This window comes from Phalangium opilio, unplaced genomic scaffold, assembly GCF_054372755.1.
Source record: "Phalangium opilio isolate 3A_F unplaced genomic scaffold, DU_Popi_V2 ptg000017l_1, whole genome shotgun sequence".
NCBI classification, from domain to species: Eukaryota; Metazoa; Arthropoda; class Arachnida; order Opiliones; family Phalangiidae; genus Phalangium; species Phalangium opilio.
Genome location: NW_028324151.1, coordinates 7,743,424 through 7,767,482, shown reverse-complemented (window position 1 = coordinate 7,767,482; position 24,059 = coordinate 7,743,424). Strand labels below are relative to the sequence as shown.

Sequence of the window (24,059 nt, the reverse complement as noted above, 5' to 3'; positions counted from 1 at the left end):
CTCAGGCGCTGGCTCAGTCAACGCCGCGGTGTCCGCGCGCATGCGTCAAATTTAAAAACCGCTTTGAACTGGAAGTGTAGTAGTAAACGACGCCACTCGCGCGTGCGCGTTGGCTAGAATCGAGAGAGAGATAAAAATTCCTTCCCTCCCTTTTTTCCCCTTCTGCTTAGAGCAACCCAGCTTTTGTCAAAGCACAATTTTTGCTTAGTTACAAACTTAAAAGAAAAAAAAATTTATTTATCCCTTTATAGATAAGCTTAGATAAAAAAGATGGAAACTTTTTATTATTTTTTTTTTTGATAACAGCTTGCAACAATTTATTATTTTAATAGTTTCAAATGTTTTATTACATTTCTTTTTTATTAGGTATTATAATAATTGAATTTTTGTTTTGTCATTCACAAATGCATAGAAAAACGTTTTAATTTAAAAATATACCGCTAAGGTAAAAAAAATATTTGGCAGTAATTGGAATGTGTGAACTGAAAAGTAGTAAAATATAAAACAAACAAAAAATATGGCCGCTAATTTTAGTTCTACCGGTATACTTTAATAGTCAATTTAATTTAAAATCCAAGTAAATAAAACATATAAAAAGGCAGTTAAAAAAAATATTAAATTTCATTCATTATTTCAAGCTATTTCTTTTTTTTTAGGCGTACGTGTTTCAAAGCCCCTTTAGGATAGATTGAATTGTATTCTTTAAGCAATTTGTTACCGGAATTAGGCCTAGTTTTTTTATTAATTAAAATATTAATTAGAGAGAAACTAAAGCCCAAGTTTCAGCGATATTTGAAGGAGGATTAGCTCCAACGTGAAGGTTAACTACACTCCATTGTTGGCCCCCGACAACACCGGACAAAGAAATAGAGTTAACTTCTACTCCTTGATTGCTTAAATTGGCTGAAAATAGATTTAAAAGTCACGTTTAGAGAGATGGGGTCCAAATCAGTGGTGTGCGAGTCCCGTTTGTTCGTTTTCGAGCTGAGTTCGAGTATCAAAACTAATTTTTTATCGAGTATCGAGCCGAGTCTCAAAAATACTTTCGAGTATCGAGCATTTAGATAGGTCAAATTTTGGTTCTTTCGAGTACTAATTATCGAGTCTCAAATATTGACTTGTCGAGTAGCAATTTTGTAAATTTCTTGAAAATAACGAAGATGTTCAATTATCTAATATCGAACTAGCTCAAAAAGATTGTTAGTGATCAATTAAACATTGAACAGGTGATTTTCAAAATAAATGCTCATGAACTCATCGTCTGCTTTAGTTATAAGCCTCGGATTCGAGTATTTGTCGAGTATTTAAGATGTTAAAAAGCTACTCGAATCTGTCTCGAGTATCTCAATGTGTTGTTATCGAGTATCGAGTCGAGTACTCGGCTCGATACTCGAACTTAACGAGTACTCGCACACCCCTGGTCCAAATATCTACAAAACTATTCATTATCATACTTATGAGCTGAACTGTTGAATCTTTAGTAGATTTCAATTGGCATAACAAAACATCGCCAAGTACAGCCACAGGTGGGGTAAATGAAGCTCCATTTACGCTGCATAGAACCGGGGTTTTTCCTTGGACCGCTCCTTGCAAGTTAATACTCTTTCCTCCTTGACTCGAAGCCGAGATGGTGATGGTTTCACCAAAGCAACAAGCTCCCTCATTGATAACGGAATCGTGACTATGTTCTACTTGAATACCGGCGTCTTTAGCGAGAACTGGAGCGCTAACAAAATTAGCCTCTTGTCCTTGACCGCGTAATAAACCAACTGTGATGGCGTTGGTTAGAAAACGACCCTTTTTTTCCATCTCACTGCCTTTTGTGACCAATTGAACTTTCACCAAAGGTTGAGGGTTCAAGATAGCGCTGGCAATTTTAGCCAAACTTTCGCACAAATTAATTAAAGGTCGATTTTCTGGGCTCAAAACGGCTTGTAGAGTCGGAGCATTCACCTAAAGATGTTTTAAATTCTTTTTCACTCTCCTTTTCATAAAATTGTGTCTATTAAACGATACTTACAACTCCAGGGACTGATTTGCCTTCATTTAGAGCCACAAATTGCTCGGCAATTTCTTCGGCAACTCTAATTTGCGCCTCTTTAGTGCTAGCACCCAAATGAGGGGTTCCAACAACCTTAGGATGTTGAACCAATTTGGTATTTTGCGGTGGTTCTGTTAAGAAGACATCGATACCAGCACCGCCGCATTGTCCAGATTCTAAAGCTCGAAGCAGAGCATCTTCATCTATAATACCACCCCTGGCGCAATTAATGATGATAACACCTTTTTTGCATTTTTGGAATGTTTCGTCATTCAAAAGATCTATATTTTCACGGTCATTTGAATTAGTTTTCGTTGTTTTACGTTTTACGCTTTTATAGTTCAAAATTTACTCTTGGTTTGAGGAATAAGCGGGACGTGAACTGTAATGAAGTCAGCTTTGGGCCATAGTTCTTCCAAACTGTAGCTTTCTACTCCAAATTCTCTGCTAACTTCAGCCGGAACCAAGGGATCGTAACCAATTGTCTTCATTCCAAATGATTGCATACGATGGGCAACCTCCCGCCCAATTCTACCCAAACCGACAATGGCTAAGGTTTTATTTTGAACTTCTTGACCCATAAAAAGAGCACGCTCCCATTTACCGGCTTTCAGAGAAGCACTTCCTTGAGGAATGTTTCTAGAAACATTTATTACATTCTGATTACTATTCATCTGTACATTTTAACATGTTTCATGTACCTTGCAACTGATAAAATCATGGAGCATGTTAGCTCAGCAGCGCTCATTGTGTTGCCACCAGGTGCACTAAAAACATATTTATATATAAGTACAGAGTAATGGCACTCCATGTTAACTACCCATAGAGCTTAATACAGTCAAAGGCAAGTAGGTGCCATGGATGAAGGATGCGCGTGAGGAAATTTGTTTTCACGCTATAGGATAGGCAACTCCCTATCTCGAACGACAGAATATTCTGTATATACTCTGTTACAACGTCGGTTGTCAGCACGCGCAAATATATTTCTCTATGTAACGTAGCTTTGTACGTGCTGTCAAGAGACAAAAAACTTCAGGATCTTCAGGATTTAAAATATCCGCGAGTTTTTTAGCTCGAGTGCACGGACCTCTAGACCTTAGTTTCAAATGCGTGGTGTAGTAGACTGTATGCAATTTCACACGTATTTGAAACAAGGCCTAGAGGTCCGTGCACTCCAGCTAAAAAACTCGCGGATATTTTAAATCCTGAAGATCCTGAAGTTTTTTGTCTCTTGACAGCACGTACAAAGCTACGTTACATAGAGACCTAGCTTTGCGCGTACTGACAACCGACGTTGTAACAGAGTGTATACAGAATATTCTGTCGTTCGAGATAGGGAGTTGCCGATCCTGTAGAGTGAAAACAAATTTCCTCACGCGCATCCTTCATCCATGCTTTTAGTATTGAAAATACTTCTTTTCCAAATTGAGATCAAAGTCTAAAAAATTGTTTTACTTGATGACTAGGACACCATTTCTGGTAGCAGAGTCACAATCAATATTATCAACTCCAGTTCCAGCTCTACCTATGACTTGGAGATTATTGCCACCAGCGGAAATTAACTCTGCATTAACTTTGGTGGCTGATCTAACCACTAAGGCATTGTAATTCTGCAATTAAATTAAAAAAAGGCTCAATTTATACAGTTTTCATAACCAATCCTCCCAAGGAATTCGATTTCAATGCCGCCTAAAGGAATTTTATATCGATTTTAATTACTTTCAGTTCGCTTTTCAGTTGTTCCACTGCCAAACCTGGCTTCAGATCTACTTTAATTCCCGCATTTTCAAGTATTTTTACGCAAGCACTGTCAACCTTTTCGCTAATTAAAACTTTCCGAATATTAACCGACATTTTCTGACTTAAATTCGTTAGGATTGACAACGTCAACAGTTACAACAAGCTCTCCCTTTGACGCGATGTGAAAGAAATCTCCTCGCCTCTAATCGTCTCGGGCCTGTCGCAGAATACAGCGGTATTTGAAAGAGTAGACAAGAAGACGTCACTTTCCCCTCCCTACAGCTCTTTGGCCTAAAATATATACGCGTTAAATCCGTGAATAAAGCGAAAGAAAGAATGAAGCCAAAAACGTAAATGGCTTCAAGTTTTATCTCTATTCATTGGAAGAGGGTGTATAAGGCTCTTTGCCTGTCTAGCCACATAGGGGAGTCAAAACTCAAAAGGGGACAAAAACAAGCACGGGACACCGACCACGTGACTGTCTTTTAAATGCCCCATTTACGCCGGAGGCTGAGTGAAGAATTGCCAAGGCTTAGATGAATAATCGTCTGGTAATATTTCAGGTTAAGTTTATTTATTAGAGGGGTGCCATCTTATGTACTTATTTGGTTTTGAATTAAAGTTATATTACTAGTTAAAAGCTGTTTCTTTACTGGTAAATATACTGAATTTATTTAAATTACCCTACTGGTCTGTAAGGCCACGTTTTGTTTTGTTTTTGACCTTTGACATTCAAACTCAAAGTGACCCGGCGTGCCATGGGTGGTGCACTTTGCTTGAAATGTTATATAACCCATGACAACTATCGTATAAAATAAATTTAAGCAAAAAAATTTATAGGCTAATCCACTTCAAACTTTTAATCTTATCTTTTGACTGAGTTTATCTTTCCTCCTACTTTTATATATAGACAATCTTATATTTTCTAAAACTTTCTCAATTTCATCAGTGCCTATAAAGTACTGAATAAATTGCTCAAAGTCAGCCCAAGGATGCTGATATTACCGCAAAATTGTAGCCTTCTAAGCCTGACTGCATTGACGTCTTCGCTCATAAAATCCCAGACTAAACAGCAGTTAAACATCTTACCCCTTATCTATCATTTTAGGTAACATATTTCATTTTTTTGCAAAGTTTTTGCAAACTTTTGCCTACTTCAAAGTTATTTTTCATGAATTAGGAATTATAGTGAAATAGCTCCAAAACCACCTAGACCAACTCATTTAGAAAGAACTGCAAATCAATTTAGACAAATGGTTAATAATGTACTTTATTTAATAGAGTAATGGCACCACCCTCCCTTTGACTGTATTAAACTCTATGGGTAGTTAACATGGAGTGCCACTACTCTATATATTCCTAGATTAGATCTAAATTAAATATATAACTTTTCATTTATTTTAATTAAACAGCATTTATACAAAGCCAAAGTCCATCAAATTAAAGATGCATCTGATAAAGTTAGAACGTTAACTTTAAAAGTGGATGAACCTGGTTTAACGTTCAAAGCTGGACAATGGTATGTTCTGGTAAGTTTTTCTTGCTAATAGTGAAACTTAAATAATTAAAACAACTTTAAATATGAAAGGTTAAATTATTGGTTCATTCAAAGTTTACAATTTCAGGGTGGATTTTTTTATTCCCACTGTGGAAATAATATCAGGGTATAGTATGACATCGGCTCCTTATTTAGCGGAGAAACACAGTATTTTAGATTTGGCTGTCAAATACAGTAGTTATCCGCCTACACATTGGATACATAAAGAGGTACTTAATAACTACAGGGTTCATACAAACCTGGAAAACCGGGAAAACCTGGAAAAATCAGGGAAATAAATAGTTGACAAATACCTCATGGAAAATTCAGGGGAATTTCGAATTTTTAGTAAAATTCAGGGAAATCAGGGAAATTTGCGTCAAACAGGGGCCGAGTAATTAAGCAAAATGTTCAGAAGCATACCACCCTCCTTAGGATTAACATTACACTATACTTTGGAGGCTCATAACTCTGGTTATATTAAAGATACGGGGATGCCCTTCGGTTATGTAATAGTCCTATTTGCCCCTACCCCCTTTGCCTCCTTCGTTAACATTTGCTCCATAGGATACTCCATATACGGGAAAAACCTGGATATTTCAGGGAAGTATATGGGGAAAAACCTCCCATAAATCTCAGGGAAATTTGTTTTCCAAAAGTTGTATGAACCCTGAACTAGTTTAATTAAATAAATTAACCTTAATTTAATGAAATTTTTTGTTGAATTTAGTGCAAATTGGGTTCGGAAGTTACAATAAGAGTTGGAGGGGAATTCTTTTACGATCCTCAACCTAATACAAAAGAAGCTACTGCGGATTTGTTATGTATTGGAGGGGGAGTCGGTATCAACCCTATGGTCTCCATTGCAAATCATTATAGCCGATTAATGAGGGAAAACACAATTGATAAATTATTACCTGGAAGGATGAAGCTGTTTTATTGCGCAAAGACTTGTAAAGATTTAGTTTTCAGGGTACTAAAATATGCGCCTTAATTTTAGTTTATTAGCTGTTACTCACCAAAACTTAATTAAATGCTTATTGCTTAGTATTTAATTAATTTCCTATACATTTGCAGGAAACATTTGAGAAGCTAGAATCCAAAATTCCTGCCATGTCTTGTCACTTCTACGTAACAAAAGAAGAACCTACGCATCTTCTTCCAAATACTTTCAGTAAATTTAATGACAAACTTTATTCGTAGATGTTATACAGGGTTCATACAAACCTGGAAAAATCGGGGAAATATGTAGGATTAAACCTGGAAAACTCGGGGAAATATATAGGATAAAACCTGGAAAAGTCGGGGGAAATATATAGGATAAAACCTGGAAATTTTAGGGAAATATATAGGATAAAACCTGGAAAATTTAGGGAAATATATAGGATAAAACCTGGAAATTTTAGGGAAAGGTATAGGATAAAACCTGGAAAAATCGGGCAAATATGTAGGATAAAACCTGGAAAACTCTGGGAAATATGTAGGATAAAACCTGGAAAAATTGGGGAAATATGTAGGATAAAACCTGGAAAACTCTGGGAAATATGTAGGATAAAACCTGGAAAAATTGGGGAAATATGTAGGATAAAACCTGGAAAACTAGGGCAAATATGTAGGATAAAACCTGGAAAACTCGGGCAAATATGTAGGATAAAACCTGGAAAACTCGGGCAAATATGTAGGATAAAACCTGGAAAACTCGGGCAAATATGTAGGATAAAACCTGGAAAAATCGGGCAAATATGTAGGATAAAACCTGGAAAAATCGGGCAAATATGTAGGATAAAACCTGGAAAACTCGGGCAAATATGTAAGATAAAACCTGGAAAACTTGGGCAAATATGTAGGATAAAACTCTGGAAAATCGGTTTTCCAAAAGTTGTATGAACCCTGTTACAAATTCATACAATACTGGTCTAAAAAAATCTCTCTCTAAATTCTAGGCGGGAGAATTGACAAGAATGTAATTGAAAAGGCTCTGCAAGGCTTTGATTACAAAAATCTTTTGTGCTATATTTGTGGCCCAACATCGATGATTGAAGATATGGAATCAATACTATTAAGCTTAGGGATAAACAAAGACTGTATTAAATTTGAAAAATGGCTGTAAAATTTTTATTCTTTAGGTATTGTTGAGTAATATAATAAATGTATATGTATACAACTATACATCCGCTTTTCAATTATTATACAATTTTATAAACAAAAAATCTCGGGTATTAAATAAGAATACTTCAAGCAATTTTTCAATAAAAGCTCAAAAACAATTATTATTTACATTAACTGAACTAATTTAATTTAATATAATGCGTAATTATATTATCATCTTTATTAAGTTTAAATTGCAGAATAAATATTAAATTTTGACAGCTTTGTGATCATCATCTTCATCTTCGTGGAATTCCCTGAAGCAAGACGTACAATATAGATCGTTGCTACAACTTGGACATCGGACAGATGCGTCCTCGTTGCAAATAACGCACCAAGGAAGTTCTTCTTCGACATCCTCTTTTGAAACTCCCTTCTTAGGAATGGGAAGTTCGATATTATCACTGGCTAATGTCTCATCTAACTCTGCTTCTGCTAGAAATTTTCCCACGAGTTTCTTAACTTGCGTGGCTTCATCCTCGCTTTCAATTTCAACCAAATCTGTTTCCATTTTTTCCCCAGGTTCTTTTGATGAATGTCCAGGTTTTAGACTCTCAGTTTCGGTCTTTAACTTGGCCAATCTCTCGGCAATTTCATCTTCAGGTTTAGGATATCGACTGGATAACTCCGCTTCACGTTGGTATTGCGTGAATAAGTCCGCGGCTTTCTCAGCATCAGATCGATTGTCCGGTGGTGTGTAAATCACAGTGTGTGTTGGTTTTGGTCGTACATAGTGGCTATCAGGGACATTCTTTAATTGGGCTAATCTCCTACCAATTTCATCTTCTGACGGGATATTACTGGCGCATATTCCTCCACTACTTTCTTTTAGTTTCTTAAGGCGTTCTTCTAGTTCTTGGTCAGTTATGCTCATTTTTTTATTGTTAATACAGAAAAATTAATTGTATAATTTTACTATTTCCATTACTGCCAACGAAGGTACAATGGAATGAGAAATGACCCTTTAATGATAATTTATAATATAATAAATATTTGTTTTGCTGAACTTATTTTTAGGTGGTAATTTCGTAAACCTAGTGTCGGGCTACTGGGAATTGCTAAATGCTATATCATAGGTATGAGCACTGAGCCCACTCGATCACGCAAGTTGCAAGCAAAGCAATATTTCCCAATTTCCGTGGAGTAGTTTTAATGGAGTAAAACACAAGTTTAATTAAATTCCCTTAAATATATTAATGCCTTATATAATATTGCTCTATGGTGGAACAATGCTGCATGCGTTCATAGCTTACTCGATCCGCATCGTTGAGCGCGTGATCGAGTAGGCTATGAAACCGTCGTCAGAATGTGACTCGTCAGCTCAAGGACGGTTCGGGACTTCAGGATTCTCTTCGAGGCTGGCTAAAATACCCAGGATTTGGTAATTTATTAACGTTTTTATTGTAATTTTAAATGGTATTTCAAGTGAAAAGTTATAATAATTAATTTTAAAATTAATTATCTGCGAAAATCACCCTAAACTCCGAGTTCGTAAATTGCCTCCACGAGGTTAGGCTTAGCCGTGTCGAAGGCCAAGGCTTATGTGGTAGTATGTACGAACTAACTTTCTATTTCAAGTTTTCAATTTTAAAATTCCAAATTTTGTCAATGTCAAGAGTGTAAGGGTTACAAGTTTATTAGTCAAGCCGTACAAATTACAGCCTTGGGGTGTGAAAGTGAAGTTATCTAGGTAGAATTGGATGTTGCGGTATTTTGAGCGTAAAACTTGGCTATAATTTCAAGTGAACCGTTGGCACAAGTTGCATAGCTTAGTACTTTACCTTGGAATTTTTAGTAAGTTTGATAGACTTTTCCTCTATTAATTTTAGCTAATAAATAAATGGATGATAACGGTTGGGGGTCCACGGATAGTTTTTAATGGCAGTTAGTAAAGTTGATGGTCGTATTGAGATACTTTTAGAAGTTGAAACCCATGGATGATTTTTATTGCCATCCCATTTAGGCCTTAGAATTTGACTTTTGGGCGAATATCCCAAGTATTTAGTTTTGTAACTATTATTGGTATAATGGCGGATGTCAATTGGAAATCATGTCATTAATACATGGACCCTTGTGTAATTCCATGCTTAATTTTGGACTTTATTTGCTTAGCAAGGTTTTGATGACACCTATAAATAATCTATTGGTGTAAATATGGGTGTCAGGCCAGTTTGTGTCACATTAACAGCACTATTGGGACCGTCCATAAACTACGTCACGCCAAAAAAGCATTTTCTGATCCCGTCCCCCCAGATCACGCTTCGTCACGTTTTCTCAGACCCCTCCCCTAAACACCACATCACAATTCTTTAAAAACTATGATTTCTCTTAATTTACAAATTTAATTTGATTAATTTCTTGAGTGGTATGCCGCCCCACTCAGAAATATTTTGCTCGGCTGAAAATTCGAAGTTCTCTTCCGTTTTAAACTTTTCCCCTCTGATTGACCTTGTCTGGATGTGCTTTTTATAAGCTTCCAAAAAAGTAAAATAATATAATTCCATAAACCTTAGTTAAAGGGGCACACTTTATAGGTTTTTGACACTGTCACCGAAAACAGACTAATCGAACTTGAGATTTAGAAAATTTGCCAAAGATACGAAACTATTTCAATCGGCAGGGGGATTTGATTCATCCTCACTAATAAGATGGGGCGAATAAACAGAGACGTAAGAGAGTTTAAGCTGTTTATTTTAAATGCGCTATTTAAATTGGCTATACAAAGGTGTAGATAGTAGATAATTGCTTAAATTTTCTACTATTTAAGCGGTGATTGAATAACAATTTTGGTAAATTATTGTAACGGTGGACTTTAGAATGTTGTTTCTTCTTCTATAACATAAGAGAGCCAATCGGCCTCTTACTGACTTCGTAACAAAACAAAAGCTATCGAAGAACCCCTCCCTCCCCCTTGTCACGGACCATCACAAATTTAGAAATCCCCTTCCCCATAAGAGTGTGACGTAGTTTATGGACGGTCTCATTTGTGTAGTTAGTTCTGTTTTAACACTATCGAATTTGGAAGTTTATTTTGGGGAGTTGTGGTTAAATGGCACAGAGTATGTCGTACTAGAAGTATATAATTTAGAGAAGTGTACCACAAAGCGGGGTAAGTGTAACGTCATTCTTCCCAACATCGGAACATTTAGAGCAAGGTTACTAAACCGAATCACATACACGATAAATAGTTCCCTCATCATTACTCTATTAGCGTTTAAATATTTGGCAAGACGCGCTTGTGGATTTTTGTCCCTCGTCAAGGCGAGGTTTGTGGGATGATTGCTGGAGATTTAATGCCAAACAATGCCCATTTGTAGTTTGATGAGCGGGAAAGCAAACTTAAAGGGTGATTCTGGGAAGAATGACGTTACATAACTGAAGTATTAAGAGGATACAGTGTCATCCTTCTATTATCCACTTCTGGTCGTACTTAATCTAAATATTTGAAATTAATCTTTTTAAATTTTTCTAATTGCGCATTGCATTTATTCCTGGTTTTATTATTCAATGTTTTTAGTCGGTTTAAAATTAATTCAAAGTGATTATTTGTTTAATGTTATTCAAAATACTTGTGCCATTTAAGCTGATAATAATTTTAGTTTCTATTAGATTATTTGAATTGAACTGATTTTATTTTAGCTATCATCTGTTTCCAAAGGAGAAATTTATGTTGGATTCTAGAATGAATATCTATTATTTGACAATGGCACGCAATATAAATCAGGTCAATGAACCCATTACAATTCCATTCTTAATTCAGGTCTACACTTTTATTTTATCCGTTGAAAGGGAATCTCATTAGGAAAACTATTTAGACAGCGTGTGCAATATTTTAGGCGCTTTGTGCGTAGAAATAATTAAATCTTATTATTAAAAATATATTACCCCTATGTAATTATTAAGGTACTTAGTTTTATTATTTATTATTATATTTATTTTTAGAAGGGAAGCGCTTGTGTCCTTTTTCTTAGGGATTTTTTGCGCCAGGATATAAATAAAATGCTTAATTATGGAATAGGTGAACACTGGTCCTAGTCCTCCCTTTTAAGGATAATGAACGTAATCAGGATTTTAAGGGTGAGATTCCCTTTGCGGTATTAAGGCATCTAGTTTATGATTTTAATTATAAATGTTTTTAGGGGAAAAGCGTTTGGCAACTCGTTGAGGGAGTTTTGTAGGATCTAAATAAATTTCTGATTTAGGTTCAAGGTAGAAGGTTGCTTATACGCTTTGTCCCTTAAAAGTATACACGATTTTAAGCGGGTTTAAGGCGAGGCTTAGCTTTTTATGGTATTATTTTACTTCCCCATACTAAGGTATTTAGTTTAATGTTAAGAGTTTGCCATTTGTCAAATAATAGTAATTTGTTTTACTCCTGAACATTTTTCGTTACATCATGCAAGATTATTCAAGTGGATTTTCGTATTAAGGTAATTAATTTCAAGTTATTCATGTGCCTTTTTCCAAGTAATAATTTGAGTTTTTCTTGTGCAGAAACAATTGGACGTCAGCGAGTGGACTTTCATTGGAAATCCCATGCTAAGGACGAAGTTTCCTGGTTTTGGGGGCTCCACAGCGGGCTTTAGTTTAAATTTAATAATTCCCGAGTAGAACAGGGACTTGTTAAATTTAAATTGGGCCCGCAGGCCTGACGTTAGGTCTGGTAACTTGTGTTCAATAAAAAGTTTCGTTATTATACTAGGGCCAAAAAAAACAATCGATTTACTTATAATCATTTTTTTGACCTTTTTTTGCATATTTTTATGATATTTTTATAAATTTTTAATAAAATTTTAATTTTTTTGTATAAAAAATATTTTTTTATGTTTTTATTAAGTAAAAAGCTTAAAAAAGGAGTCAAAAATATCACCCTAAGTCCAGAGGTAAAAAAACTCAAACCAAGTCTAGTATATTAAAAATTCAAGAAAAGAAAGAACGAGGTTTAAGGCAAAATTTATTCAATGAAAAACAAAAAAACCAAAGTGTTTACAAAAATTTCGAACAAAAAAATATTAAAGAGGTTGGTAAGTTAAAGTTTGAACGCAAAAAAAAATAATAAGTAGTTACAAATAAAATTTGCAAGCAAAAAAATTAAGTTAAGTGGTTACATGAAAAATTTGCAAGTAAAAAAGATGTATTTTGTGTCTTCTAGCTTCGACGATTTCCTCCATATCTTTAAGTCAGCGCTGAGAGAAAGAGCCAGTCCAGAAGACATCATGTAACGTGAATCCAACGAAGCATGTCATCAGGAATGATACATAGCAAGTCCAGAACATCGGAAGTCATCGGGAATGATACGTCTCGGAATGACAAGCAACAGAAAAATCCAAGAACATCAGCTGCATCTATAAATGAAAACATTAATAACACATCTTAAACTATTGCCTATTTTTGGGCAGAACGAAATAATCTCTTAGATTTAAATAATTTAAGAAAAACGTGTCATTAATTAAAAAAATAGCCTACCAAATTTAGAGAGAAAGACCAACTACCCATATTAAAGAAAGGCTTGAAATGACTACCGCGATTGGCACCCTTAAATAATAATCTGGCTAGCTAATTATTTCCCAAAATTGCATAGAAAATAATTTTAGAAAAACCTACCATTCATTTTAAGTTAAATTATGCACCCTTTTATTACCTTAATAATTTAACACATACCCTAAACTAATTTTAGAAAAACCAGCTATTAATTTATTTTAAATTACTTAGCTTCACAATGAAAATAATTTAAAATATCCCCGAAATTAATTTTACTAAAACTTGCCATTTATTGAAATTAAATATCGTGCCCCTTTAATAGCTTAATAATTTAAAATATCCCCTTGACTAATTTTAGGAAAACCTACTTTTCTAACCTGCTTAACTATTCCCACAGACAGACCCCGTAAATAACTAAGGCTTAGGGCAACCTCGTGTCTTAAAATTACCTCGGCAGGACTTGATTTCCGAAAATCTGTCGCGTTATCTCTAACCTAGTGTCTTAAAATTATCTCTTCGAGACTTGATTTTCGAAAATCTGTCGCTTTATCTCTAAATTAATTTAAAATATCCCTTTGACTAATTTTAGAAAAACCTGCTTTATTTTGGAACTATTCCCACAGACAGACCCCGTAAATAACTAGGGTTTGAATGGGACAAGGCTTAAACTTAGGCTTAGGGCAACCTCGTGTCTTTAAATTATCTCGGCAGGACTTTAATTCCGAAAATCTGTCGCGTTATCTCCAAATTAATTACGTATCCCGTTTAATAGCTTGTAATAATAGCCCCTAAACGAATTATTAAGGGATTCTCTCTTGTCCAACATCTCGTTGTAAAATTTTATTTATGGTACTTGATTTTTAATAAATAAATAAAATTCACTAACATTTAACACTACCTAATTAATTTAAATACTTGAAATAAAATAAATAATTTAAGGGGAGCTAGATGAGTTTGGATTATTGTAAAGGTTAGGCTTACGGACTGTTAAAGCACCACGAGGTGAAGCAATGGCCGCCAAGTATGTTGAAGAGCTTCGAATTCAGCTTGCGTTCTCGGCAAAAACGATCAGCGAAATGGCGGTTCATCAAGAATCGACCTCAAAAGCCGGGATCACGATCAGCTGAGCGGGAAAGGTTTTTCCAATCGACCTCCTCGACGGCTTCCAGGCAAAGAATCAACTCGGTTGCAACTTCCAAATGGCCGCTAAGTTAAAGAGCTTCGAATTCAGCATGCGTCCTCGGGAAAACCGATCAGCGAAATGACGGAGCTATCAAGAACCGACCGCAAACCGGGGTCACGATCAGCAGAGTGGGAAAGATTTTCCAAAGTGATCTCCTCGGCGGTTTCCAACTTTCCAACTTTCAACTACGAAGTAAATTTGTCGGGGGGCGCTACAAGCGCCGATGCGCGGACTGGATGGGCCGTGTCCAAGGCACGAAATTCAAATAGCTGAACACCGCTAGGCCTACATTAATGAACGCTAGGCCTAAATGAATGATAATTGAATGGATAATCATCACCTATTATTAACATCTATCGTGACGTCACAAGTCAATAACCTCTGTGACGTGACGTCAGATCACGTCACTTATGACGTCAGTTCACGCCACTCATGACGTCATAAGTCACGTGATATGACGTCATAGGTCACGTGATATGACGTCATAGGTCACGTGATATGACGCCATAGGTCACGTGATATGACGTCATAGGTCACGTGACCTATGACGTCATGAGTGACGTGAACTGACGTCATAGGTCACGTGACCTATGACGTCATGAGTGACGTGAACTGACGTCATGAGTGACGTGATCTGACGTCATAAGTCACGTGACCGGGTATGGTTAATCCGTTCACTACTACACACATAAACAAACAGACTTTTATGTAACCAGCACTAGCTAATTAAACATTAGTTTGTACCGTTTTGCGTGGCTGCTATGTCACGCATCAGTCCAAATCACTTCGAATAAAATCATTCATTATATCATTGATACTGTATTCAAAATTTTCATTGGATAAAGTCATTTATTCTGTCTATTAAAGGGGCTAACCGGCGCTGTTGGGGTGAAGTCCGCCCTTAGTTCAGGGGGAAAACACCTAGCTCTTTGGCCATAAGGAATGGCGCCACCGTCGCGGGTGGGCGGGTAAGCAATATGCTAACCAACAGTTTGACCCCCCCTTCACCCCAACAGCTACGGCCAGCCCCTTTAAGAGTGTGTCATGTCAACATATTCGACTCTATTATGTTGAGAAAGCACTTTCATCATACTAATTCAGAGTGTGTGAAACAAGTTTCTATACCTCAGCCGCTAATTATAATTAGTAAGCTTTCAAGTAAAAATAAAATTATCAGGTAGACTTATAAATATTAATGCAATATTTTATTTCCAAATACATTCCATTTGATACATTCAGATTGATTAATAATTAAAATACTTTTCGAAAATGTGTTATCATTCATTATAACTTTGTGTTTGAAAAAAATTCATTAGATAATTCTAGCTCTCAGTAAGTCTCTAGCGTTAAGAAGTATTGGCAGTGTCATACTTATGGAACATATCTTATAAACTTATGGTTAATGTAATAAAATATCGGTTCTTTCACATTTTGTTTTAATTTTGGAATATGATACAATTTCCGCCCATTATTATATTAAGCTACTTTATAAAAATGCAATAAAACAATAATAAAACACAATAAATCAACAAATAAAACAATAATAAAATAATTAAAAATAAGCTACACAAGAAACACCTTATCTAATTATAATCTACGTAAGAAACGCGCTAACTAATAATAATAAACTGCATTAGAAATACAATAACTATTAATAAAATACATATTAGGCGTATTTCGTTTAGGTGTTTTGTATGACCATAAGTTTATAAGATATGTTCCATAAGTATGTCACTACCCATACTTCTTAATGTTAGAGGCTTAATGAGAGCTAGTTCAAGAACGACGTGAGAATTGACTACACTCGGTTTTGCAGTCCATCCTCCTATTTAGTCTGTACTAAGCCTTTGACAGCGCCTCACTAGGCGTCGCTTTACGAGAATCTATGACGTTTCACCTACGTCACTTCATGACAAGCTCTCATTAACGAGTGGCACACTTATGGAACATACCTTATAAACTTATGGTATGACGTATAGGAAAACGTTGTAACTTCTTTTTCGAAAATGGTGCGCAACGTTTTTATTGGCTGAAAATAAATGCGTCATGAGTACAAGAGGAACAGTTGAGAGTCAGTTTTGTGACGGAAAGGCATTCCGATTCGCCCCTTTGCATGTGTGATGGGGTGAAAGACTGGTGGCGCACCTACACGCGGCGAAGGTAAACTAAAACTGGGCCAAGAAAAAAATCGGTAAATATAATAAAAAATTAAAAATGCTCTAAAACCGAGTCCACTACTCCACTTCCGAATTTGTTTTCCCATAGAAAAAGCATTACGAGGTAAACTGGGCTGGTAGCGCACCTAACGGCAAAAGTCGGAACTAGGGGTGATTTTGCTAGTCGTTTTTTAACATGGGGCTCGGTTGAAGCTGGCAGGCCTTCTACCACTGGTAATCTAAGTTGGCCATGGTAGGGCTCAAAACATAAGCATTTATAGCTTAATTAAAGCATAGCGCGGCTCCAGTGGATCCCCTGCAAGGGGACTTTCCTCCTGAACTCCGGGTGTGGCTTGGCAAAGGCTAGTGGGCATTATGCACGTATAAAGCCCGCCCACAAATGCCTCTAGCTTCGCCAAGCCAAAACTGGAGTTCGTAAGGAAAACAACATGTAGGGGATCGACAGGAGCCGCGCTATGCTTTAGCACGGATGTGTATAAAGTAGTTCTTCCATGATAGAACTAAACGGCAATATTCAATTAATTTCCTTGAATCGGCAACATGAAAGATTTCATTAAACAAACAAATCAAAATTTTCCAATAAAGCTTATGTAGAGTTGAGAATATGTAAATCGAGTCTCTTACCTTTCATGATGTAAAGAGGATGGGGGGGGGATGAAGAGAAGCATCCAAACCGCGGGTCCCGTCTCTTTAGATGGTTATCAAAATTAAACAAAACAAACAAACCTAACCTAACCTTAATTTGAGAATATAAAATGGTGAATTTAAGCGCGAGATTTGAAATGAAACTTCCAATGAAATGTAGCTCGTGGTTTAAAAATAATTTTTTGAACCATATCCAAAAAGATTCAACTTAACTTTACACTACTAGAAATGAGTTACTATATCTTTTCAGCCTTCGCCAGTGCTGTAAAGTTAGGTTGGAAAAAACGTGTACTCTTTGGTAACAAACCTTGGGTCTAACTCACAAAAAATTATTGACCTCGTAATGTTAATCTCTATGGAACTTAACATTACGAGCTGTCGTTGGAGTTGCCTATCCTATAGCGTGAAACCAAATTTCCTCACGCGCCTTCTTTATCCATGATCCCACCTCTCTCCATAAATGATGGCGATCACGTGATCATATTTTTCCCGCGGAAAACGCCGGGAGATTCTTCAGTTCTTGAGAACTGAAAGTCTGCAACTGTGAAGCTCAAATGGACCAATACTTTGGAATAGTTCTAATTATGTAATAAGGTAAGCATTTTGTAACATCTTATTTATTTTATTAACAATACATATCTCGGCGCTTTAAGGTTTGTGCGGTTTAAATTTTGCAAATAGCGCGCCAAGGCCCCTTAAAAAGAAATCAATTTTTAAGCCTTGGTTATTAAAAATTACTTTTTTTTATTTGCGTAACTGTAACTGCGTAGCAAAATATAGATTTTGTGACATAAATTTCTACGATTAACATAAATTTACACAAAGTAATTTAAAAGCTTAGACGGTTTTCACAGACCACTTTTAAAATAAGTGATTTACCCAATAACATCATAGCTAACAGCTTCAGACATTTCATCCTGATCTTGGGCATAATAAGAGGTTAAAGGGTCATCAAATCTTCTTTCTTTGACCCATGAGTTAACATTTATACCAGTCTAAATAATTAAAATAAGAAATAGCCAGATTAAAATAACACATTCCAACTGTCAATTTTGATTAGTGATAAGTTAAAGGGAGAATGAAATGGCAGTAGCAAGACAACAATCTATCTTAATCAATTTAACTCAATAAATTATGAACAAAATAAACCAATTTCCAAAAATATTCAAATTTGAAGAGCTATAAGTATAAACCTAACTCATTTTTGATTCACACAATGACAAATTACAAAGCACACTCACTAATTAGTTAGCATGCCCTATGGCAATACATACTTCCTTAAGTTCCTTTATCATAAATGAGCGTTAGGCTTAGCACCCCACTTTTTGAAACAATTAGAATAAACGGAAGCTATTTTGATTAGCTTTGGCAAGGCTTTGGTAATAATTTTGATCAATATAAATCATTTAAAAAAATATGGTTGTCTTGTCATTTCATTTTCCCTTGACATGACAAATTAATTATTGACCAATAATTAAATTTCCTTACGTCTAAATTCTTCAAACTATTTTCCAATCGAGGGATTGTGATTAGGATGGTCCCCTTCTTGATATTCTTCTTTAAAAATTTCCAACACTCTATTTGTTCTTCTTTGGTCATGAAGAACTCAAAGACATTGTTTAAAATAACAACATCGGCGCTATCAACAATGTCAGGCACATTTCTAATATCATCACAAATAACCTAAAAAATAATTAACAAAATTAAATCTATTAATATATAATTAATCCAAAAAACTACAATATCTACCTCAATTCGATCGGAAAATCCATGTTTCTCAATCATTTTCTTTTGAATTTCGCAAAGCTCAGGGTTAATTTCAACCCCGATTATTTTAGGTGCTGGGGTGTAAAGATGCGCCTGTCAAAACAATTTATTAAGGTTTTAGTTACCAGTTAGATAATTATTATTCAATCTAGTATCTACAAAATAAATGGTTGACTGATCATTTCAGTCTCCCTTTAAGGCGATTTTTTTATATATAATTAGAAATTATTAATTACCCCATAAAGCATAGCTCCCAGTCTCGATCCCACATCAAGTACTGTCTTTCCTTCAATCCATGGAAGTAATGAAGTAAAAATAAAGTCTAGTCGTCCTCTTGAAACTGAATGAGTGATATAATCTGCCGGAAAATTAATAAATGACCCCTCAATTAACATAATCTTGAAAAATTGTTAATTATCGTCATTAATTACTTATGGGGGCTGTATTGTGCGAGTGACAGTCTTTGCAATAATTTCTTTGAAGCTTTCCTTCCTCGACTAACTCGTCAACATCACAATCGTCAAATAGGAAGCTATCAACGTGAACTGTATGACGAGGATCGCAATCTGAATTCTTAATTTAGAATTAGAGTTATACAATTTGACCTTTACTGATTAATTTTATATATTTACCTCTCCTTCTGTTGGTGGAGTAAGTTTTTCGGTAGGCATTATTGCCTCAGTTGGGAGTATAGCCTTTAAATCGGCTGCTATATCTCTTAGTTTCATGTGCGCTATCGCTGGCTGATCACCGCGACAATCTTAAAAAGATAGATTTCTGGTTAATTAGTAGCCTTAATTATTGTTTAAAGTTTTTAATTTACTTACTCGCTACCAAATAACGCCTTTCTATCCATCGAAAAAAATCACCCATGGTGTTATTGCTGGCCAAATTTTTAACCAGCTCTTCGAAAGCTTCGGTTGCTTGTTCAAATTCCATCTTAATTACTTTACTCTATTTTAACTACGATTAATTTATGTGACACTGTTAATTTCTCGCCTATTTCAACTAGTTTTGTAATGGTTGTAAATTTGTGACTACACCTATGAACACACGTAAATCAATTATTCATTATCAGTCGGCGTATTTTTGACTGAAAGGTAAAGCCTTGGACTTCGGCCCTTTAAATTATTTGAACGACACGTGCGAGACTAGAACACATTTACGTACGTCTGAGAACAATCAGTCTCATGATAACACTTCGCACCATATAAGCCCGCGCTTTGTATTTGTTTTGCACTTTTGCCGGAGCAGCCATAGAGTAATGTCAGTTCTGCTATGCAAACGTCATACCATAGAGTAGTGTCGGTAGAGGGGGGAGTGGACTGTTTATCCCTCCCTCTAGGCGCGCTTTTGTAAGAGGGGATACTGTACGCGCCTGGTAGGGGGGATGACACTTAGCTAAGAGATAGAAGGGTATGACGTTTGCATACGTAGAACTGTATTCTATCTCTTAGCTCAGTGTCATCCCCCCTACCAGGCGCGTACAGTATCCCCTCTTACAAAAGCGTGCCTAGAGGGAGGGATACACAGTCCACTCCCCCCTCTACCGACACTACTCTATAGCCTTGAGTCGTTAGGGAGGGGTGTAGACTCTCCCTCTAGGCGCGGCCGGTGCGCTCTTGTAATGGGGGATGACACTGATGTAAGAGATAGAAGGGTATGACGTTTGCATACGTGGTACTGACCTTACTCTTATAGGCAGCTCGGACAAATGACTAGACTCTTGGTGGTCTGGCAGGGTGAAAAGGGAACGGTTATCGGTGGGTGGGAAAGAAACTGACATTTCAGGAACATCCCTCTTATCTTCTTAAACGTAAATAAGTTCCTAACACGTGGGGTAGTACGTAATAAAGGGGCAATGAAAGATATTATAAAAATATTTTTAGGTAAAATATAATATTTCTGAAAAGAAAACTGATTATATTTGAAATAATATGAATATATTAAATTAGAAAACGCGAACAAAACATTTTTATTAATAATTTACAATTGTACAATGAAATCCCGGGCTCCTGTGCTTATGACATCATAACTAACCGCTTCAGTATTTTCATCCTGATTTTGGGCACAAAAAGCGGTTAAAGGGTCATCAAATCTTCGTTCTTTGACCCACGATGAAACGCTTATACCAGTCTAAATTAAATATCAAAATTATAACTATAAAACGTTCAATTTGTATTCGTGTTAATTGATAAATTAAAGGGAGACTGAAGTGGTATGACAACAATTTGTTTTATCAATTTACATTGATAAATTGAAGAAGTTTACAAAATCTCCTGTTAAGAAGGTTTGGTAATTATTCCAATTCTGATGTAATTTGTTAATTTATTAAACTAAAAATGGTTGTTGGGCTATTTCAGTCTCCCTTTATAGCAAAGCGCCGTTCCAGCGGACCCCCTACAAGGCGACTTTCCCCCTGAACTCCAGTTTTGGCTGGCAAAGGCTAGTAGGCGGGATTTATAAGTGCACTTATAAATCACGCCCACAAATGTCTCCTGCCTTCGCTAAGCCAAAACTGGAGTTCGTAAGGAAAGTCAACTTGTAGGGGATCCGCTGGACCCGCGCTTTTCTTTAAGGCCCATTCACACGTGGAAGCATTTCTTTGATTTGCTGTCTGCTATTATTTTTCTGAGGTTATGACAAATTAACTATTAATTAAAAATTTAATTTCCTTACGTCTAAATTCTTCAAACTATTTTCCAATCGAGGGATTGTAATTAGGATGGTCCCCTTCTTGATATTCTCCTTTAAAAATTTCCAACACTCTATTTGTTCTTCTTTGGTCATGAAGAACTCAAAGACATTGTTTAAAATAACAACATCGGCGCTATCAACAATGTCAGGCACATTTCTAATATCATCACAAATAACCTAAGAAATAACAAAATAAAATTTCCTTATAATTAAAACAAAAATACGCCATATTTACCTCTATTCGATCAGAAAATCCATGTTTCTCAATCATTATCTCTTGAATTTCGCAAAGCTCAGGGTTAAATTCAACCCCGATTATTTTAGGTGCTGGAGTGTATATATGCGCCTGTCAAAAATTGATTAAGTTAAGTGCGAATAGATAGTTTCCACACATGGAGGATTCATACCATTTACACCAGGAAGCCGGGATATCTGGTGGACAAAAGCAGACGGGTTTTTGTCCGCCAGATAGGCCGGCCTCCTGGTGTATATGGTATGAATCCTCCATGTGTGAAAACTATCTATAAAATTGCCAGTGAACCCATTTTTTATTGTTTTTTTATAAATTAAAAACTGAAGATCAACAATTAAAGTTGCTCTATGCTAAGCACCTTTAAAATAAGTGATAACGTTTTGGTTAACAGATAGATAATGATTACTAATTTGAGCATGATTTTAAATGTCTTAAAAAACCTACAGAATTGTTGTCTAATCATTTTATTCTCCCTTTAAAGGGAGGGTGAAGTAGAAAATCAAGTGATTTTTTTATCGATTCATCTACTAATTTTAAGACTAGTCTACATAGAAAAACATTCAGGAAATACTTCCGAATGATTTTAAAATTCAAATTAGGTTCAGATTTTAAGGATAATTTTAAACAAGGACTGCCGACCAATCGCGTAACGTCCTGCCTTTTTGTTAACAAAATTCTCGTGGCACGCTCCATGTCTCGCACCACGATTGTCACGTCGCGCGCCTAATTTTATCAAATCTCGTGATAAATTTCATTCAACACGGAACGTGCCACGAGAATTTTGTTAATAAAAAGGCAGGGCGTTACGCGATTGGTCGGCAGTACTTGTTTAAAATTATCCTTAAAATTTGAACCTAATTTGAATTTTAAAATCATTCGAAAGTATTTCCTGAATGTTTCACTACGCAGACTGGTCTTATAATTAGTAGAAGAATCGATAAAAAAATCACTTGATTTTCTACTTCACCCTCCCTTTAAGGTGAATTTTTTTAAATAATTAGAAATTATTAATTACCCCATAAAGCATAGCTCCCAGTCTTGATCCCACATCAAGTACTGTCTTTCCTTCAATCCATGGAAGTAATGAAGTAAAAATAAAGCTTAACCAACTTCTTGACACTGAATGAGTGATAAAATCTGCCAAATAAATTACCCCTTAATTAACATAATCTTGCAAAATTGATAATTATTGTCATTAATTACTTATGGGGGCCGTATTGTGCGAGTGACAGTTTCTGCAATAATTTCTTTGAAGCTCTCCTATCTTAACTAACTCGTCAACATCATAATCGTCAAATAGGAATCTATCAACGTGAACTGTATGACGAAGACAGCAATCTGAATCCTGAATATTTTTAGGTTTATAATTATAAACATTGATTAACGTTTTTGATTAATTTTACGTACTCACCTCTCCTTTCGTTATTCGATTAAGTTTTTCGCTAGGCATTATTGCCTTGATTGGAAGTATAGCCTTTAAATCAGCGGCTATCTCTCTTAGTTTCGCCTCAGGATTATGTGCTTTTGTTGGCCGATCACCACGGCAACCTTTAAAAGAACAATTTGTTTATGTAGTTTATCAGGATATTTATGAAGGTTAATTTTAATTTATTACCGCCAATTGAACAACGCTTTTCAATCCATCGAAAAAAATTCCCCATGGTGTTATTGCTGTCCAAGTTTTTAATCAGGTCTTCGAAAGCTTCCGTGGCTTGTTCAAAATCCATCTTCAATTTTACCTTCTTATAACTTAATTACTTAATAAACGAGACACTGGTAATTTAATTTACCGACTACTTCAACTAGTTTTATAAATATCGTAAATCTGTGACCACGCCCATGAGCAAAGTTCATGCAAATCATTTATCCTTATCAGTCATTTCTGACGGCTAAACAAATAAAAAACACCTGTAAGACAAGAACATACTTACGTCCGAGAACAAACAAAGTCTGCTCTTACATTTCACGCCATATAAACCCACAAATTTGTCAGGCTGCCATTCAACGTCAGCTCTGTCAATTGTCAAATGAAACTAACATCCATTCCAAAGAGGGCCGCGCTAATGTTCAAGCGGTTCAATGCTACCATATGATAATGTTACCCTCATATGTTCTTAAAGATTAATAAGTTCTTAACACGAGGGATATTGCGTAATAAAGGGGCAATGAAAGCGATAAAAATAATTTTTTATAAAGTTTTAGATAAAATATACCTGGAAATAATTTTTTATATAACCATCAATAAGTTCTAACACGTGGGATATTACGTAATAAAGGGGCAATGAAAGCGATAAAAATATTTTTTTTATATTATAAAGTTTTAGCAGGGATAGATTTAATTTTAGAAGTAGGAATGAAGAACGGCTAGTATTTACTTCAGTCCGACTCAT

At 35.7% G+C, this 24,059-nt stretch overlaps 5 protein-coding genes and 3 long non-coding RNA genes across 12 annotated transcripts in view; 3 read left to right on the top strand and 5 right to left on the bottom strand.

The window, feature by feature from the left end:
• Nucleotides 1-400: 400 nt before the first annotated feature.
• LOC149702888 (D-3-phosphoglycerate dehydrogenase) lies at nucleotides 401-4,032 on the bottom strand. Its single transcript, XM_089866806.1, has 7 exons — nucleotides 3,761-4,032; nucleotides 3,497-3,651; nucleotides 2,743-2,808; nucleotides 2,394-2,680; nucleotides 2,021-2,322; nucleotides 1,455-1,953; nucleotides 401-903 (listed from the first exon to the last, which is right to left on the bottom strand). The coding sequence occupies exons 1-7, from the start codon at nucleotides 3,893-3,895 to the stop codon at nucleotides 758-760; spliced, it is 1,590 nt and encodes a 529-aa protein (XP_089722932.1). The 5' UTR covers nucleotides 3,896-4,032; the 3' UTR covers nucleotides 401-757.
• A 170-nt stretch (nucleotides 4,033-4,202) lies between these two features.
• On the top strand, nucleotides 4,203-7,487 carry LOC149702887 (oxidoreductase NAD-binding domain-containing protein 1-like). 2 transcript variants are annotated; one of them, XM_089866808.1, is made up of 8 exons: nucleotides 4,203-4,332; nucleotides 4,731-4,889; nucleotides 4,962-5,037; nucleotides 5,194-5,300; nucleotides 5,407-5,548; nucleotides 6,049-6,291; nucleotides 6,396-6,492; nucleotides 7,262-7,487. In XM_089866808.1, the coding sequence occupies exons 2-8, from the start codon at nucleotides 4,774-4,776 to the stop codon at nucleotides 7,426-7,428; spliced, it is 948 nt and encodes a 315-aa protein (XP_089722934.1). In that variant the 5' UTR covers nucleotides 4,203-4,332; nucleotides 4,731-4,773; the 3' UTR covers nucleotides 7,429-7,487. The 2 variants fall into 2 exon arrangements, with proteins under 2 accessions (XP_089722934.1, XP_089722933.1); XM_089866807.1 differs by having other exon boundaries at nucleotides 4,238-4,436.
• Nucleotides 7,406-8,734, bottom strand: LOC149702886 (abscission/NoCut checkpoint regulator). The gene has a single exon (XM_089866809.1). The coding sequence runs from the start codon at nucleotides 8,338-8,340 to the stop codon at nucleotides 7,675-7,677; it is 666 nt and encodes a 221-aa protein (XP_089722935.1). The 5' UTR covers nucleotides 8,341-8,734; the 3' UTR covers nucleotides 7,406-7,674.
• Nucleotides 8,735-8,755: 21 nt separating this feature from the next.
• Nucleotides 8,756-13,890, top strand: LOC149702885 (uncharacterized). Of its 2 annotated transcripts, none has more exons than XR_016381878.1 (3): nucleotides 8,756-9,015; nucleotides 11,106-11,896; nucleotides 11,961-13,890. It is a non-coding gene; the product is annotated as an uncharacterized LOC149702885 (long non-coding RNA). The 2 variants fall into 2 exon arrangements; XR_016381877.1 differs by having other exon boundaries at nucleotides 8,756-9,260.
• On the bottom strand, nucleotides 12,404-14,291 carry LOC149702884 (uncharacterized). The gene is made up of 2 exons (XR_016381879.1): nucleotides 13,929-14,291; nucleotides 12,404-12,811 (listed from the first exon to the last, which is right to left on the bottom strand). It is a non-coding gene; the product is annotated as an uncharacterized LOC149702884 (long non-coding RNA).
• A 3,048-nt stretch (nucleotides 14,292-17,339) lies between these two features.
• The window catches only part of LOC149702881 (uncharacterized), a 55,578-nt gene continuing 48,858 nt past the window's right edge, over nucleotides 17,340-24,059 (top strand). Inside the window, exon 1 of the long non-coding RNA XR_016381876.1 lies at nucleotides 17,340-17,546. This is a non-coding gene — a long non-coding RNA (uncharacterized LOC149702881). The remainder of the gene's footprint in view (nucleotides 17,547-24,059) is intronic.
• Nucleotides 17,554-19,979, bottom strand: LOC149702883 (uncharacterized). Its single transcript, XM_089866805.1, has 7 exons — nucleotides 19,547-19,979; nucleotides 19,352-19,479; nucleotides 19,151-19,292; nucleotides 18,956-19,077; nucleotides 18,702-18,812; nucleotides 18,441-18,635; nucleotides 17,554-17,947 (listed from the first exon to the last, which is right to left on the bottom strand). Exons 1-7 carry the CDS (start codon nucleotides 19,656-19,658, stop codon nucleotides 17,828-17,830), a joined length of 930 nt encoding a protein of 309 aa, XP_089722931.1. The 5' UTR covers nucleotides 19,659-19,979; the 3' UTR covers nucleotides 17,554-17,827.
• Nucleotides 20,672-23,711, bottom strand: LOC149702882 (uncharacterized). Of its 3 annotated transcripts, XM_089866804.1 has the most exons (9): nucleotides 23,630-23,711; nucleotides 23,460-23,558; nucleotides 23,285-23,396; nucleotides 23,081-23,217; nucleotides 22,873-23,014; nucleotides 22,685-22,806; nucleotides 21,652-21,762; nucleotides 21,399-21,593; nucleotides 20,672-20,855 (listed from the first exon to the last, which is right to left on the bottom strand). In XM_089866804.1, exons 3-9 carry the CDS (start codon nucleotides 23,394-23,396, stop codon nucleotides 20,706-20,708), a joined length of 969 nt encoding a protein of 322 aa, XP_089722930.1. In that variant the 5' UTR covers nucleotides 23,460-23,558; nucleotides 23,630-23,711; the 3' UTR covers nucleotides 20,672-20,705. The 3 variants fall into 3 exon arrangements, with proteins under 3 accessions (XP_089722930.1, XP_089722928.1, XP_089722929.1); XM_089866802.1 differs by having other exon boundaries at nucleotides 23,285-23,558; XM_089866803.1 differs by lacking the exon at nucleotides 23,630-23,711 and having other exon boundaries at nucleotides 23,285-23,585.

Excerpts from the sequence above, each read along its gene's own strand:
- LOC149702888 (XM_089866806.1), bottom strand. The coding sequence starts at position 3,895 with ATGTCGGTTAATATTCGGAAAGTTTTAATTAGCGAAAAGGTTGACAGT. Across the intron at positions 2,809-3,496 it reads AATGGTGTCCTAGTCATCAA|TGCACCTGGTGGCAACACAA; the intron begins GTAAAACAATTT and ends ATATGTTTTTAG. Across the intron at positions 1,954-2,020 it reads GCAAATCAGTCCCTGGAGTT|GTGAATGCTCCGACTCTACA; the intron begins GTAAGTATCGTT and ends AAACATCTTTAG.
- LOC149702887 (XM_089866808.1), top strand. The coding sequence starts at position 4,774 with ATGCTGATATTACCGCAAAATTGTAGCCTTCTAAGCCTGACTGCATTG. Across the intron at positions 4,890-4,961 it reads CCCCTTATCTATCATTTTAG|GAATTATAGTGAAATAGCTC; the intron begins GTAACATATTTC and ends TTCATGAATTAG. Across the intron at positions 6,292-6,395 it reads GTAAAGATTTAGTTTTCAGG|GAAACATTTGAGAAGCTAGA; the intron begins GTACTAAAATAT and ends ATACATTTGCAG.
- LOC149702886 (XM_089866809.1), bottom strand. The coding sequence starts at position 8,340 with ATGAGCATAACTGACCAAGAACTAGAAGAACGCCTTAAGAAACTAAAA.
- LOC149702883 (XM_089866805.1), bottom strand. The coding sequence starts at position 19,658 with ATGGAATTTGAACAAGCAACCGAAGCTTTCGAAGAGCTGGTTAAAAAT. Across the intron at positions 18,636-18,701 it reads GATTTTCCGATCGAATTGAG|GTTATTTGTGATGATATTAG; the intron begins GTAGATATTGTA and ends ATTATTTTTTAG. Across the intron at positions 17,948-18,440 it reads ATAGTTTGAAGAATTTAGAC|ACTGGTATAAATGTTAACTC; the intron begins GTAAGGAAATTT and ends TTAATTATTTAG.
- LOC149702882 (XM_089866802.1), bottom strand. The coding sequence starts at position 23,396 with ATGGATTTTGAACAAGCCACGGAAGCTTTCGAAGACCTGATTAAAAAC. Across the intron at positions 23,015-23,080 it reads ATCGAATAACGAAAGGAGAG|GATTCAGATTGCTGTCTTCG; the intron begins GTGAGTACGTAA and ends AAAAATATTCAG. Across the intron at positions 22,807-22,872 it reads GCACAATACGGCCCCCATAA|ATTTTATCACTCATTCAGTG; the intron begins GTAATTAATGAC and ends TTTATTTGGCAG.